General features: G+C 45.3%; 2 protein-coding genes across 4 annotated transcripts in view; both read right to left on the bottom strand.

Annotated features, from left to right (window-relative positions):
* Positions 1–1,486: 1,486 nt before the first annotated feature.
* On the bottom strand, positions 1,487–14,437 carry ZDHHC12 (zDHHC palmitoyltransferase 12). Of its 2 annotated transcripts, none has more exons than XM_089535180.1 (5): positions 14,377–14,437; positions 5,110–5,246; positions 4,127–4,213; positions 3,276–3,442; positions 1,487–2,266 (listed from the first exon to the last, which is right to left on the bottom strand). In XM_089535180.1, the coding sequence occupies exons 1-5, from the start codon at positions 14,402–14,404 to the stop codon at positions 1,954–1,956; spliced, it is 732 nt and encodes a 243-aa protein (XP_089391306.1). In that variant the 5' UTR covers positions 14,405–14,437; the 3' UTR covers positions 1,487–1,953. The 2 variants fall into 2 exon arrangements, with proteins under 2 accessions (XP_089391306.1, XP_089391305.1); XM_089535179.1 differs by lacking the exon at positions 14,377–14,437 and adding an exon at positions 6,633–6,947.
* ZER1 (zyg-11 related cell cycle regulator) overlaps positions 5,217–15,889 on the bottom strand; it is a 27,528-nt gene continuing 16,855 nt past the window's right edge. The window contains exons 15-17 of one of the 2 annotated variants that reach the window (XM_089535178.1): positions 15,024–15,126; positions 14,377–14,436; positions 5,217–5,246 (exon numbers count right to left, since the gene is read on the bottom strand). In XM_089535178.1, the coding sequence (XP_089391304.1) occupies positions 14,379–14,436; positions 15,024–15,126 (161 nt within the window). In that variant the 3' untranslated portion in view covers positions 5,217–5,246; positions 14,377–14,378. Of the gene's footprint in view, positions 5,247–8,895; positions 14,437–15,023; positions 15,127–15,889 lie in introns of those variants that run through there. The other variant, XM_089535177.1, reaches the window with a different exon arrangement.

Below are 15,889 nucleotides of genomic sequence, written 5' to 3'. Positions count from 1 at the left end.
TTATGCTCTTTCTACTCCCTCCACAAGCCCTTTCCCCTAGACCTTCAACTCCTCCTCTCCCCACATCTGCACACCTTCAGCCCCCAGGTAAATCATTAGTAATGCCCCTTCCACCCTGCATAGCTGCTTTGGTAGCTATAGCACCAACCATCAGGCCTCCCATCGAGATCTTGGCAACCCTTTTACATGTCATCAACAGGAACCGTCTTGACTCCAAAAGACAAAATGAGGAGCATTGTTGAACTAGGGTCTCTGGCAGTGATGGCTTTGTGTGTGTTTTGTGTGCCTTCAAGACATTTCCAACTATCATGGGGTTTTCTTGGCAAGATTAGGGATGGCTTTACTGACATGTTTTGTTCTGGTCTCCTGGTTGTGTGTGTGCTGTGTGCCTTCAAGTCGTTTCCGACTTTTGGCAACCCTAAGGTCTGGAGTTTTCTTGGCAAGATTGGTTCAGGGGAGGTTTGCCATTGCTTTCCCCTCGAGCCTGAGAGCATTTGATTTGCCCAAGGTCCAACCAGGAATCAAACCCTGGTCTCCGGAGCCATAGTCCAATGCGCAAACCACTATGACACGATGGCTCTTGGTCTCTTGGTTAGCACTGTATTATTACTACAGCAAGTAATCCACACTCCTACTGTTGTTAAAATCAGGGTTTATAACTGTTCCTTTCTTGGACTACAGCATCTATCTATATCTTCCAAGTGTCCTGATTCGGCACAGACGCTCCCTATTAATCCTCTCATACCACTTTTTCAGCTGCTTTTAAAAAGTATCAGATTCTTTCTTCTCCGGTTTTCCTCCTTTGGTCTTAGCTTATTTCAGCTGCTGCAAACTGAGTTCAAAATGCACAAGAAATGTGAATTTAATTAATTCAGCCAAGAGAGGGAAAAGAGGGGTCACTTGTATCTTAATTTCCTTCTGTGAAATGTGGGAGGCTTTGCAGTTTCTAGAATGCCCCAGCATACATGGCCATTGGTGATGATGGCTGAAGGATCCCGGCAGTTGTAGAAAAGTGGGATTGTTTTGACTTTTCATTAAGATCCAGCTCTCAAAGATTTGTCACAAAGGCTGGCTTTGGGACACCTTTATATACAGAAGGCTTCAGGTTCTAATCTTGCCCCATTTAAGTGCCAATGAAGTAAAAAGTTTGGTAAGGGGGCAATGCAGATGAAGCCCTGGAGAGCCATTGCCTGTCAGAAAAAACAAACTTTGGGCATGGAGCGGGTGTGTGTGTAGGGGGGGGGCTACAGTTCCCAGAATCCCCAGTGTGTCCATGCTAGCTGAGGTATTCTGGGAACTGCAGTAAAAACAAATCTTGACCTAGCTCTTGCATGTACAAAGAGTTTGATCAGAAAAGGGCAATTTGTTTGAAGCCAAAGGAAGAATTTTTGTCACGTTAAGGAACCTCCATCTCAAAAGTCAACTATCCGAACATGCAATATTTCTTAACTTACACATTGAATTTATTAAAAAATTTAACAAACATATAACAGTCTTGGTTTTTAAATTTTTTTTAAAAGGTTTTTTTTTAACTTAAGCCTTCAGCCAGCTTTTAAGGCACAACGTGAAAAGCGTGGAGACAACAGTTTCCACAACCATTAAAATGGTAATAAATAAATCAGTCTCACCTTGAGAAAGCTCCCAAATTTGCTACTGCCACTTCAAGGGTATGGCTTTCAAGCAGCAACATTGCCTGCCTAGGTGGCACACTAACCTTTTGGCCACAGAAACCTGGACGCTCCCTTCCATTTCTCAGAGTGGCAGAGTTTGCAAATACTACCCTCCAGAGTCAACGTCCCACATTTGCTCTGCCTCAAAAGAGCTCACCTGGTCTCAGATTGTAGGAAAGACCTTCATCCACTGGTGAAAAAACCACAGCCTTCTTTCCTTCTTCCTCTGATGTCTTGGGAGAAAATGCAGTGTTTTGTTTTGCAGTCTGCCCTGTCTGAGCCTTTAGGTCCCACTGCTTTCCTCCTGGGGGTATAGATTTTCCCACGCAACCAGGCGGCATGAGCAGAAGAACCTCCAGAGGTTGAGGAAGAGCCCTTGATCAAATGGGTTCTCCACCTCGCACTTCCTCAGGTAAGAGATGCGATGGCGGGACATGAACTCCCAAGTGGTAGTGTTACATGAGATTAGGTAGAGGTGGGAGCCCAGCAGCAGCACCGCAACCACAGTGCACACGACAATCACCAGGAAGGAGAGGAGCAGGAAGAAGGTGTGTTGGAGCCACACCCATGAAAACTGCTTAAAATGGAGGCCAGACCTGTATTTTAATAATAATAGGAAAGGGGAAAAGGAGTTGTTGATCGTCATTATTCCCTCTCCCAATTCAAAGTTGGGGAATCACAGAAATATAGAGTTGGAAGAGACCCCAAGGGCCCTCCAATCCAACCCCATTCTGCCATGCAGAATCAAAGCACTCCCAACAAATGGTCATCCAGCCTCTGCTGAAAACCCTCCAAAGAGACTTCACCATTCTCAGAGGCAGGAGCATCTACTGTCAAACAGTTCTGCCAGGATGCTCTTCCTAATGTTTTAGGTAGAATCTCTTTCCCCACAGCTTGAATATATTGCTCCCTGGAGCAGCAGAAACAAGCTTGCTCCATCCTGAATACGGCATCCCTTCAAATATATAAAGAGAGCCATCATGTCCCTTCTTAACTTTCTCTTCCCCAGACTAAACATACCCAGCTCCTTAAACTGATCCTCACAGGGCTTGATGGTTTCTAGACACTTCAGCATTTTGGTCGCCCTCCTCAAAATACACTTCAGCCTGTCCAAATCCTTCTTGAATTGTGGGGCCCTGAATGGGACACTAGATTTCAGGTGAGGTCTGACCAAAGCAGAACAGAGTGGCACTATCACTTCCCTCAATCTCTAGACACTATGGCCTGTTACAGACAGCCAAAATAAAGCTGCTTCGAGTCACAGTGGAGGTATGGTGTTTCAATGATGCATGCGTCCTTAAGAGTCCAGAAGCCACACCAAAGCCACGCTCCAGTCCTTAGGGCTGGAGCGTGGCTTTGGTGCAACTTCTGGACTCTTAGGACGCATGCATGATTGAAACACCATACCTCCACTGTGACTCGAAGCAGCTTTATTTTGGCTGTCTGTAACAGGCCCCTATTTCTATTCATACAGCCAGAATAATATTGGCCTCCTTAGCTGCTGCATCACATTGCTGACTCGTGTTCAGCATGTGGTCAACTAAACCTCCTAGACCCCTTTCATATGTACTGCTGTCAAGAGAAGGAAGCTCTCAATTTACTTACCAAGCCACCACCATAGCCCACAAGAGAACCCCGAGCTGAACGGCCAAATAGACAATGAAAAGTGGGTGGTTCCTTTCCCCAATGCAGTTCTCAATCCAGGGGCAATGGTGGTCATAGCGTCGGACACAGTGTTGGCACTCCCGGCAGTGTTTGGCTCGCATTGGCTGCTGCAAGAGAGGAGAGAGAGCAGAAAGCCTTGGGTCATGCTGGACCCATCAGTATGACAGGCACAAAGCCTCTGAAAAAGGAGCACCCCAAGAATCCCTTACTGAATATGTATGTACAGCAAAACAGAGAGAAAAGGGCACAAAACAACACAACTTCTCAATTTTTTGTTGCTGAACACAAGAAGATGGGTGGGTGTTAAGAGAGGAGTGGCGTTGCATCCTTTGGGCTGGGACTGGCAGCCAAAGTGATGCATACAATTCGTAAAATGGGTGCTGATGGCAGAGAACCTGCATTGGGAGATGTTGTTGTGATGCCATGTCACTACAATGATTTTGCTCCATCTCCCAAAAGTTACATTTTAAGCCATGTAACATCCCATAAAAAAAGATGTCTGTGATGCAACAGAGAATGCTGATGCATCCTGACTACTCCTGGTAGCGAGGCACTTTGTGGCAAGCAGTGGCAGGGATGCTAAAAAACTAAGCTAGACAGAGGAAGGAAAAGAGGGTAAATGAGTGTAAAATGCCTTTAGGAAAAGGAGCTTCACTGTCAGAGCTTCCCAAGTTTGATATATTGTTGGGGAAGCAAGCATGGCAAAGTGGTTTGAGTGTTGGATTATGACTCTGGAGAGCAGGGTTTGATTCCATGCAGCTCTCACAAAGTCCCATGTGCAAAATGCCTACCTTCAGCATGCAATATCCACAGCGTCGGAGCTGAACAGCAGGAACATGCTGAGATATCACTATTTTCTGTTCTTTGCTCACCGACTCCTTCAAAAAGAGAGCATGGAAAATGTGAGTTTGAAGAACGTCAAGCCTTATTCAAAGAATCCAAAACAGCTAACATCCTCACTGTAAAAAAACAGTTTAGTGCTAGAAGCTAAGCTCAGAGAAAAAATATATCAGCTGTGAGTTGCAAAAAATAAATGTCTCCATAAACTGCTATTCAGATCTTGGGTGCAAAGTAACATTCCCTCATTTTAGTGGAAATATCCACACATGGAGATGCTCTACACCAGCACTATGGAAACCATGTCAAGAACTTGTATGAAGGCTGCAGCTGCACTGCAGAAATAATCTGGTGTGACACTACTTTAACTGCCATGGCTCAATGTTATGCAATTCTGGGAAATGTAGTTTGTTGCAGCACCAGAGTAGAGCTTAGGGTCACCATAAGTCGGGAACTATCATGTATACATGACTATAAGTCGACCTCATGGATAAGTGGAGGGCAGGTCTGAGGACCAAATTTATGGATTTTGATATGACTCATGGATAAGTCGAGCGTAAAATTAGGGGCCTGTATCAAAAGATGTAAAGGGTGAAGCAAAAGGAAACAATGCCAAAGAACTTAATTCCAGAAGGCATCACAGTTTGCACTCACCCTAAAAACTGGATGGATCAGAGAATAGAGGAAGGTCAGCGCTTCCAGTATAAATGACACTCTTACCTTTCACCTGGTTCCCTTTTTAAATAAGAGTTAAAGTATAATATTTATATTGATCCGTGGATAAATCGACTCAGGTGTTTGGGGGGCAACTTTTTGACTAGAATTTCTAGCCTTATACATTAATATATATATATAGTATTTGAAGGCGTACAATATATAGTTCATTGCAAGGGATGGTGCAGAACAGGATGCTTGCCTTCAACACCCACGAATGTACCTTTTCATCTTCGTCGTGCTCAACATATCCAGGATCCATGAGGGAGACCATGTAGTATAGCAAGACCGAGACGAAAACCAAGGAGACAAACACCAGCGGCTGAAGTAGTTCCCCCTCCAGTAGCTGCCTCCGTAGATCTGAAAAAGTAGGAGAAAATGCTAAAGATATAAACATACACATGTTTTGAACATACACTGGAAACAAATATATAATTTGGTCACTAAAATAATACATTTTAAGAGAACCTAGACTCAAATTTAATTTGGGAATTCTTCCTGGACAGAAGGTTGGGATGTAGGGCATGTCCTGGAAAAGGAGGACATTGGGTCACCCTGCCTCAGGTGGGGCAGAACATAACAGGATCCAGAAAAATGCAAATCGTGACCCTGGCCCTAACTTTCCAAAGGGATGTCTGAAGAATCGCAGAATAAAACCACATAATCCTTTCCCTTTGAGCTGTCACCTCCAAAAGCCTGTTGAAACTAAAAGGGTTCACTTAGAATCCTAGAGTTGGAAGAGGACAGAAGGGCCCTGATCCAGTCCAGCCCCATTCTGCCATGCAGGAACTCTCAGTCAAAGCATCCCCATTGACAGATGGCCATCCAGACTCTGCTTAAAAACCTCCAAGGAAGGAGACTCCATTACACTTGGAGGAAGGAGTGTCTTCCACTGTCAAACAGCCCTTACTACTGTCAGGAAGTTCCTCCTAATGTTGAACTGGAATTGCTTCTCCTGTAGTTTGAGCCCCAGCACCAGGGCCACGCCAGTCCAGCCCCTAGGGACTGCCTTACTTGTCGCCTGCCTTCCTTCCTTCCTTCCTTCCTTCCTTCCTTCCTTCCTTCCTTTGCCCCCTCTTTTATCTTTCTTCCCTTCTTCCTATCTTCTTTCCCCTCTTCTTCCTTCCTTTCTTTCCCTCTTCCTTTTCCTTGTTTTTTCTTTTCCTTCCTTCCTTCCTTTCCCACATCTTCCTTCCTTCTTTCCCCCTTCCTTCCTCCCTTCTTCTTTACCCTCTTTCCTCCTTTTTCCTCTTCTTTTCCTCGCCTTCCTCTTACCTCCTTTTCCCTCTTCTTTCCTCCTTCCCTTTTTCTTTCTCTTCTTTCCTCCTTCTTTTCCCTCCTTCTTCCTTACCCAATTCTTTCATTCTTTCTATCTTCTTTTCCCTCTTCTTCCTTCCTCCCTTTCCTCCTCTTTCCTCCTTCTTTTCCCTCTTCTTCCTTCCTCCCTTTCCTCCTCTTTCCTCCTTCTTTTCCTTCTTCTTCCTTCCTCCCTTTCCCTCCTCTTTCCTCCTCCTTTTTCCGCTTTCTTCCTTACCCACTTCTTTCTTTCTTCCTTTCCTTCTTTTCCCTCTTCTTTCTCTCCCTCCTCCTTCCTTCCCCTCTTCCTTCTCTATCTTTCTTCTCCCCTTCCCTTCCTCCATCCAGTGGTGAGGATGATGGGAGTGGCAGTCCAGGAGTGGGGTTGGGAGCTGCTTCTGGGGATGATGGGCCTTGCAGTCCAGCTCCTAGACCGGGGAAAGGACTCACCGGTCGGGTGGAGGAAGAGCACCGCCGTGACGCCCCAGCTGAGCCCCGTCTGGGCCGCCCGAACCACCCACCCTCCCCGGGAAAGCAGCCCCAGGCGCCGCCGCATCCTCCGCCCAAAGAGAGAGAGCCTCCAGCGCCAGGAGCAGCGACAGAAACAACCGCCTCCACCGCCGCCTTAGTTCAGAGTGGCTCAAAGCGGAAGTACTGAGGCCACGCCCCCCGCACGCGGATTGGATGGAAAGGAGTTGTTATGCAGAGAAGGGGGCGTGGCTGGAGAGAGAAAGATTCTGATTGGCCAGTGACGAGAGAATAATAGCCAATTGTGGCTTCAAGGACCGAAAGCGAGGAAAAGAGGTTCCATGCCAGAAGTATATGCGTCCGCACTGCAGGAATAATCCGGTTTGACACCGCTTTAAACGCCCTGGCTCCCTGCTATGGAATTCTGGGAATTGACGTTTATTGTGGCTCCAGAGCTCTCTGACAGAGGAGGCTAAACGTCTCACAAAACTACAGTTCCCAGAATTCCCTAGCATTGAGCCAAGGCAGTTAAAGCGGTCTCAAACTGGATCATTTCTGCAGTGTGTTTTGGGCCCATGAGTGTTGAAGGCCATCCATTTTGTGGCATTTGCGGTGAGGATTCCACCTTGTGGGAAATACATTTTGGGTCCCAAAAAGAAACAGGGAGCAAAGGGACCCTGGGAAGACAAAGGCAGCAAAGTTCCAGGTGCGAATGATGCTGGGCCTCTCACTTCCTCATGGATGGTTTCTTTAACACCTTTGTTTGATGAAGAAGCCAGTGGAGCTTCGAAGGTTTGCCACATGTAAAATGTGCATTTTGGTTGGTCCAATAAAGGCATCCCTGTTTGGTGGACTTTGGATGCTATTGTACTTTGGCCAACATGGCTACCTTTAGATTGGTCTTATTTTCTGCATTGGCTCCCTTTGAAAACTAGCCTACTTCCACAGATACAGGGAAGGCTGTCCAGAATTTCAGGCATGGTTGTGTGTGTATTATTATTATTATTATTATTATTTTGTGGGATCCATAAAAACTCACACTTGACTCTTGGCAGGCTGCTACAGGCTGACAATGGCTTTGTTGCTGTTGTTGCCTGCGCAGGAATGCTCAGAACGTTCTGGAATCACCGGGCAAACTTCAGATGGCAACTTTTTGCCGGCGGCTCCCCCTATTTTTATATAGTCCCTTAGCGTTCCCACTCTTTGCTCAGTTGCCTTCATCCGCAGTGCTAGCAACTAGACTCAACAGCTTGTTTGACTACTCTGACATCTAGTGATTTTACAATGAAGAAGGCGGATTCCTTCAAACGACACAGGGCTAAAATCTCTACTTCGGACCACCGCAAGTCCTGTCTTTTCTGTTTGGGGGAAGCCCATAACCCCAAGACATGTCCTTGCTGTAAGTCCATGATTGCGCAGGCCCTCAAGAATAGGGGCCTGAAGTTGAAGGTGGCACTATGGGGCCAGGCCTTGAGACCGGCCTCTGCTCCCGCCTTGGAGGGCTCTCCTAAGGCCCATTCGTCCTCAAGTAAGGACAAGTCTAAACCCAAGGTGGCTGAAAACCCAAGGAAAAGGCCTCCAAAGTTCCTAAGACGTCTGATAAGGCCAAAGAAAGATCCTCAAGGACTATAGTTCTGAGGCTAGTAGGTCCTCCAAACGGAAACATACCAAGGACAGTTTTCCTCCAAGAGGGATAAGTCCTTCAATCGTCCAGCCTCTAAATGGGCCTGTTCAGCTTCTCCTGCACCGAGATCGAGATGCAAGGAGCCTTCCGCCAGATCTAGAGCCCCAGAGGCTGCTCAGGGAGCCGATCCAGAGGCTTCGGTATCGACTGAGGTTCCTAGTCCCATGTCTTGTAGATCGTTCATCTCTAGACTCTGACTCCGAGTCTGGGGAAGAGATGGACCTAAGTCGGGATCATGGTTCTCCATCCCAACATGACAGGGCCTGCCTCGGGACGAAGGCAGATGAGGCGGCCAATGTTGATGTGGACATCTCCCTCCATGATGACCTCCTCCACCAATATCCTAATTTGGTTTTTGACTAGGATTCTGGGAGGTATTATTTGCCAGTGGAGCCGGAGGGCCTGCGGAAGAAGTGGCTACGCTGACTAGGTCTGATGGGAGCTGCAGTCCAACAACACCTGAAAAAGGACCACTGCTTGCCCCCATCTCAGACAGTTTAGAGGTAGGAGATAACTGCGCCTCCAAAACACACAAACACACAATTACTGAAGAGGCAATGCTGAATAGTCTTCCTCGTTTATTGAGAACATATGACAGCAAACAAAATAGTTAGTCATAGCCCAAAATAAAACTCTCATCACAGACACCGAGACCAAGAGGAGGCCGTTCAACCCGGAGACTACAGGAATAGTTAATTCAGTTTAAAATGGCAAGGGATCAGCAGTGAAGCCACTTCGCCCCTCCCCAGCTTCCTTTCAGGTGTGAATTGGAACAGGGAACCTGGGAAATAGACACAGCTGTATTTTGGGAAATATCCTCTTTTCATCTCTCGGTATCCACTGGGCTTTGGTTTCAGGACTCCTGTGGATACCAAAATCCATGAGTGCTCAAGGCCCATTGGAAACAATGGCATGGTAAAATGGTGCCCCTAACATCCAATGGCAAAATCAAGGTTTGTTTTTTGGAATTAGCATATTTTTGAATATTTTCAAGCTGCGGATGATGGAATCCATGGATAAAGAACCCATGGATACTGAGGGCTGACTGTATTTTCCTTTTGGATTCTTGGTTACATCTGGAACCAAGGAAAAAATTAGACTAGCACAAGAATAGACATTTGAAACCAGAACTGAATCACCAAAGCAGCAAGCTTCTGTTTATGAAGCAAGGATTTAACTCACTTCCATATCAAGAGGCTCTGTAAAAGGTTTCGTATTTGGGGAAAGCAGCTATTGAGGCCTTCTTGCCAAGAGAGACAAAACTCTCTCTCATTATATTCTGGTTTTCACCTTTCACCCAGGGATGTGGGCTATATATGTGTGTGAGAAAGGCTTGCCAACAGATCCAGATCTCTTCAGCAACGTTGCTGCATTGTCTACCTTCACATCTCATGGACAAAGTGGCTCCTTGAACCACCAACTGTAGAACTCAAAAGTAGTTTTGGAAGGGACTCCAAGGACCAGCTAGTCCAGCCCCATGACTTGTAGGAATATACAACTAAAGCACACCTGGAAAATACCCATCTGTTTAAAAGCTTCCAAAGATGGAGCGTCCATTGGCTTCTGAGATCATCTATTCCAGTGCCAAACTGCTCTTACAGTCATTACTTTCCTCCAACTGCTTAGGCAGCATCTCTTTTGTCATTTGAATCCATTGGTTCTTGTTCACTGGAGAAGAAGAAAACAAGTTCACTGCATCTTCTTCTCTAGAATGAATAAACTAATAGTACCATTCGATTCTTTGGTCAGATTTCATCTGGAATACTGTGTCCAGTTCTGGGCACTACAATACAAAAAGGATGTTGACAAGCTGGAGGATGTCCAGAGGAGGATGACCAAAACGGTGAAACCTTTGGAAACCATAAAATCCTATGTGGAGAGGCTTAGGGAGCTGGATATCTTCAGCTTGGAGAAGGTTAAGTGGTGACATGACAGCCCTGTTTAAGTATTTGAAGGGGTGTCAATACTGCAAGCAAGCTTGTTTTCTGCTGCTCCAGAGAACAGGACACGGAACAATGGATTCAAACTAGAGGAAAACAGGTTCTACCCAACGTTAGGAAGACCTTCAAGACAGTAAGAGCTGTTTCATAGTGGAACTCCCTCCCTCAGAGAGTGGTAGTTTCTCCTTCTTTGGAGGTTTTTAAACAGGCTGGATGGTCATCTGTCAGGGGTGCTTTGATTGTGCATTCCTGCATGGCAGTATGGGGTTGGACTGGATAGCCCTAGGGTTCCTTCCAACCCTATGATTCTGTTCTGATTCTAGGGACAGATACAGTGGGGATACCCCAATTTAAGGCAAAGCGGGAGCCCCCTCCAATAACAGAGCATATGCCTTCAAAGGGTTTTAACCCATGAGTTTCTGCCAATAGCACAAACAATCTGAGGCTAGATGACCTCATGGTATATCTAGCCTTAAGCTTGGAAAAGCATGCTGCCCATGGGACTCTGGGAGGTGTAGTCTAAAAAACTGCTTCTCTTATCAGGTTCAAGAGCAGCAATAAGAAAGGCTGCTTTGACATTTTGTGTTTTCAAGTCACCAAGGGATACCGAGGAGATCCATGGCTAGCCTTCCCAATCTAAGTGCAAATGGGGAAACGCTCACCTGTTTTGTCCCCACACAAGATGAAACAAAAAGGATACCTGAACAGAGTAGCAGGAGGAATGGAGTTCTACCTGGATCTCAGAAATTTGAGGGTGGCTGTGCTGAGCTTGAGAGATATGGCATGAGCTCTCGGCTCTAATGGAAGTTTAGGATTGAAATGGGATGGAGAAGGATGTTGCAGCTCTGTAGAAAACGCTGAGCGCCCCAATCCAGGGGAAGTCTGTCATGCTTAAGATCTCACAGAAATCTACAGGACAAGATAGCTGCAATTATGGCAATTCAAGCTCAAGGAAAGTGTGAATCCCAGACACAATGAAAGGCAATCCCTCAGAACTCTATACTCTATAACATTTTTCATTGCAAGATCCAAAGTGGGGTAGTCAGCCCTTCAGCTGCTATGGATGTTCATACTCCCTCCCTCCCTCCCCTGTCACCAAGCATGGCCAATATTAAACAAATCATGGGAATCACCTGCAAGGTTGTCTAAAAGAAGGACATCTGACATCCCTAATTCAAGTTAGATTCCAGAAGCTACAGTTAGAACAAAAACTGATCCTTTGCCTCTTGCCTGGTTTAATAAGCCATAGCAGACCATTTTTAGTCAATTAATCAAGAAATTAAATTAAAGAAATGCCTCTTCTAAGATGGGGCCTGCTACCCAGACTTTTTGGATTTCAATACTGAATTTAAAAAAAAATGCTGCTCAATTAATGATTCAGGGACATGTTTTTAGTTGAATAAGACCTTTTTAACTACTTGCCTTTATTATGTTTTGATATGACTTCAAGTTAATTCCCACTGATGTCTACTCTGTGATAGGGTTTTCCTGGCAACATTTCTTCAGAGGAGATTTGCCATTGGTTTCCTCTGAAGATGAAGGAGTACAATTTCTCCAAATGTCCCAGTGGGTTATCCTACCCCAACTCTCAGTCCACTACACCATTCTGGTTTTCACCTAAGTTCACCTAATTCTTGCAATTGGAATCCATTGCAACTGAAATCTATTCTCCCTCTCCCCATCTTTCCATGCTACCAATGTTTCCCTGTGCATTTTAGCATCTTTTTTCTAAGCCCTCAGCCCTAAGAAATGGTGGCTGGTTTCTCTAGGTTTGAGTTGGAGGAGAGACAGGGAGAAGCCTCTCTTGGGCTCTTGGCATATGTAAATACAAGAGTATTTCCTCCTATTCAGCTGAGCAGCAATGCGTCATTTCAGGCCAAAGCCTAGCCAAATGGCAACCGCTATGATGAGCCTAGGTAAGAAGTCCATCTATTTCAGGCACTTTTGAGAGGTAGGGGTCAAGTTCAAATTATCTGGTATGAATGACAAAGTGGGTTTGCCTTGACAGAAACTGTATTTATGAGAAGAGTGCTTTACTTTTGCCACAGGAGTGAATGGCACAGCCAGAGATCTCTCACCCCATTAGGCATCAATGGAGAAAAGTGAAATTATGCACTCACAACACTGTTGTTATGGGGCTTAACTTGCCCTATTCCCCCTTTTCCCAGTGAGCTCCACTTGTTTTTAGCACTGTGGGTTTGGTTGCACCCCAAACAATGTGGCCTGTTTCATTGGAGTAGCTCCGGATCTTTTTCATTTCTGTTCCCTGGTCATGAAAAACATGGCAGTAATGATAAATCCCTAAGGAACTTACAATTCATCATATTAAAATAAAACGACTCTGCTTGGTTTTGTCTGTAGTTTACAACAAAGAATGCAAAACTCCAGAGACAAGATTTTTCGGGATTCAGTCTTTCACAAGATGTACACTTTCTCTACTTGGGAAAGGAGGAGAGAGAAAAGTTAAATTCTGAATAACTTGCACCTCTCCACATTTCTCTGATTTTATGGCATTAAAAACTTGCCACCCACATCCAGAAATTAATTTGCAGTACAAAATACCAGTAAGGGCAACCCAGGCAACCCATAATCCACTCTTCTTTTCCCCTCAGTGACAAATATTGATTTGGTTTTCAACCAAGGATTTCAACAGCTGGACCACTAGTGTTCTTTGAACCTTACTGGCCTAACAGCCACCAGCCATGTTGGCTTGGTCTCTGTCGCACTTTGGGGCCACAGGTTTGGATGGCCAAGAAGATAGCACTGCCACTAGCTATCAAGGCAGGGCAGATCAAGTGATCAGTAAGGTTCCACCTGGCTCTACAAAGCCGGCTGTTTTGGCTTGGCTCCTCCGCCTGGTCAGGTACAAACAGGAGCATCTGGACTGCTGGCTGGCCAATGTAACCAATGTGCAGCCAAGGGGTGAACATCTGGGCAAGGCATTAGCTTTCCAGAATACCTTGGAGGGCTGCACCACCAACACAGACAACACTGTGTTAAAAAACTGTTTATCCCAAATGCTGTCTGGGAGTGTGAGGGCATTTTCACCACGCTTTAGTCCCCCTTCTCTGCCATTTTAGGTCCAAAAGATTCCTTTTTAAAAACAAAAGGAAGTGAATGGAAGTCACCTCTTGTTCCCTTCTTGCTAAAAAAAAATTTAAAAAAATGGCCTAAATTTTATGCCCCAGCGAGCATACAAGGTGGCAAAAAAACCCAGGGCATTGGGGGGCACTGCAGGGCTTCACAGTGCCTGTGTGGCCAGTGATTTGCACTTTGCCCAGTGCTGGTATATGTCTTGAAAGGGGACCCATCCAAACACTATGTTACATTCAGATGTAGGCACACACCACAAGACTGAGGAGATACTGCCAAATTGAGCGAGTTGTATTGTGGAAGGCAAAAAGATCTCTCCCAAATATGATGGGGCCCTTTCCAGGAAGAGACCCCCTTCTATCTGCAGAAAGGCAGATCCTGGAGCCAACCTGTTGATTTTGAACCAAAATCCTTCCCCTCCCCTCCTTTTTTGTTGTTGCAAGCATCACAAGACCGCATGCAAGACAAATGGCACAGCAATCACCTGGAAGTTTAAAGAAACCACTGGTGGAGGCAGATAGGACGGGAGAAGAGTATTTCCAAATTACAGCCAGGTTGCCATGTTCACCCTCCATTTGTGGCTTTCAGTTCTCTCTACAAAAGGTTAACAGACACACATCATGTTATCATCGCTTCTTCTTTCTTTCTTTCTTTCTTTCTTTCTTTCTTTCTTTCTTTCATTCAGAGAAATCATACTCACACAAACTCCAATTTGTCCTTTTCATTAAACAAGAAAGGAAAGTGGGGAGGGAATCCATTATTCAAAAGAAAGCCATTTTTGTTCTCCATGTGCAAAATGGTCCGCCCCAGCAAATTATGCTCAGGAGCACTGATTCTCCCTCATTTGTTGAGGGTCTTTTTAGACATACACACACGCAAACACACATACAATGAATTAATCAAGAGCTCCTTCCAACAGCTAAGCTGGTGAGAAAGTCCAACCTATGTACAGTGAGCTGGAGAGACGCTGGAAACGGCACGGGTGGGAGGTGGATCGCCACACTCTCACCTCTATCTTGACGTGTCCATGTTCTCATCCATATAGTTATTGCAGTGTTCTATGACGTTCCTAGAAAGGGAAATGAGGAGGAGATTAGGAAACCAGCAAAGTGTCAGCCTTGTGAGCCAATTTTGGTGACAAGCCTCACAATAAACAGATTTGGGGAGGGAAAGAAAACACATGGGTAAAATGGTATTATTATGAAGCCTTGGTACAGTGGTGGGTAAGCTTTTTAAGAAGTTGTAATTCAGAGACTTAGGCCTGTTACAGACTGCCAAAATAAAGCTGCTCCGGGTCTCTTTGGAGGTATGCTATTTAAATGATGCATGGGTCTTAAGAGTCCGGAGGTCGCGCCAAAGCCACACTCCAATCCTAAGCACTGGAGTACAGCTTTGGTGCAGCTTCCGGATTCTTAGGGTGCATGCATCATTTAAACAGCATACCTCCAAAGAGACCCGAAGCAGCTTTATTTTGGCAGTCTGTAACAGGCCTCAGACACTTTGTGCACAGGTAAAAAAAATACACAGTGGTTTTTTATTTGTGGGTTTTCCACTTTCTTGGAGATCCTGTGCCTCTAACCCCAGCTAAGGTGGGTTTTTTGTAGGAGTTTTTTTCCTATTAAGAGGATAGTACTGAAACGTGGTCAGTAAACCTACCGTCCCATTTCCTTTGTTTCTGGTCTTGCTGAAGCCATTTTAATCATATCCCTCAGGAGAAGGAGTCCGCCTTCTTTGATCAGCAGGGGGCAGTATTTTTCAGCTGCATATGGAAAGGAAAAAAAGATGGTTGGCTCCCATTTCATAGAATCATAGAATTGGAAGAGACCGCAAGGACCATCCAGTCCAACCCCTGCCATGCAGGAAATCACAATCAAAGCATTCTCAACAGATGGTCATCCAGTCTCTGTTTAAAGCCCTCCAAGGAAGCAGACTCCACTACACTCCGAGAAGTGTGTTCCACTGTTGAACAGCCCTTACTCTCAGGAAGTTCCTCCTAATGTTAAGGTGGAATCTCGTTTCCTGGAACTTGTATCCATTGTTCTGGGTCCTAATCTCTGGAGCAGCAGAAAACAAGCTTGCTCTATCTTCAAAATGACATCCCTTCAAAATATTTAAACATATATCCCTCTTAACCTTCTCTTCTCCAGGCTAAACATACCCAGCTCCCTAAGTCTCTCCTCGTAGGACATGGTTTCCAGACCCTTCACCATTTTGGTCACCCTCCTTTGGACACGCTCCAGTTTCTCAACATCCTTTTTTAATGGTGGTGCACAAAACTGGACACAGTATTCCAGGTGGGGCCTGACCAGAGCAGAATAGAGTGGCACTATTACTTCCCTATTCTAGACACTATACTTTTATTGATGTAACCTAAAATTGCATTGGCCTTTTTAGCTGCCTCATCACACTGTTGACTCATGTTCAACTTTGGTCTACTAGGATTCACATGTAGCCAGGTGACTCCCATCCTATATCTGTCCATTTCATTTTCATGTTTATTTTTTGCCCTAAGTGCAGTACCT

The sequence above is a fragment of the Sceloporus occidentalis genome, unplaced genomic scaffold (assembly GCF_023333645.1).
Source record: "Sceloporus occidentalis isolate IW3139 unplaced genomic scaffold, rSceOcc1.0.p SCAF_8, whole genome shotgun sequence".
Taxonomy (NCBI): domain Eukaryota; kingdom Metazoa; phylum Chordata; class Lepidosauria; order Squamata; family Phrynosomatidae; genus Sceloporus; species Sceloporus occidentalis.
This window is presented reverse-complemented; position numbering and strand designations above follow the sequence as displayed.

Bases quoted from the DNA above. Each gene is read 5' to 3' on its own strand.
- ZDHHC12 (XM_089535179.1), bottom strand. From the start codon at position 6,738: ATGCGGCGGCGCCTGGGGCTGCTTTCCCGGGGAGGGTGGGTGGTTCGG. The intron at 5,247-6,632 runs GTGAGTCCTTTC...CTACTTTTTCAG, and splicing joins GCTCTTCCTCCACCCGACCG to ATCTACGGAGGCAGCTACTG. The intron at 2,267-3,275 runs GTAAGTAAATTG...ATTAAAATACAG, and splicing joins TGGGCTATGGTGGTGGCTTG to GTCTGGCCTCCATTTTAAGC.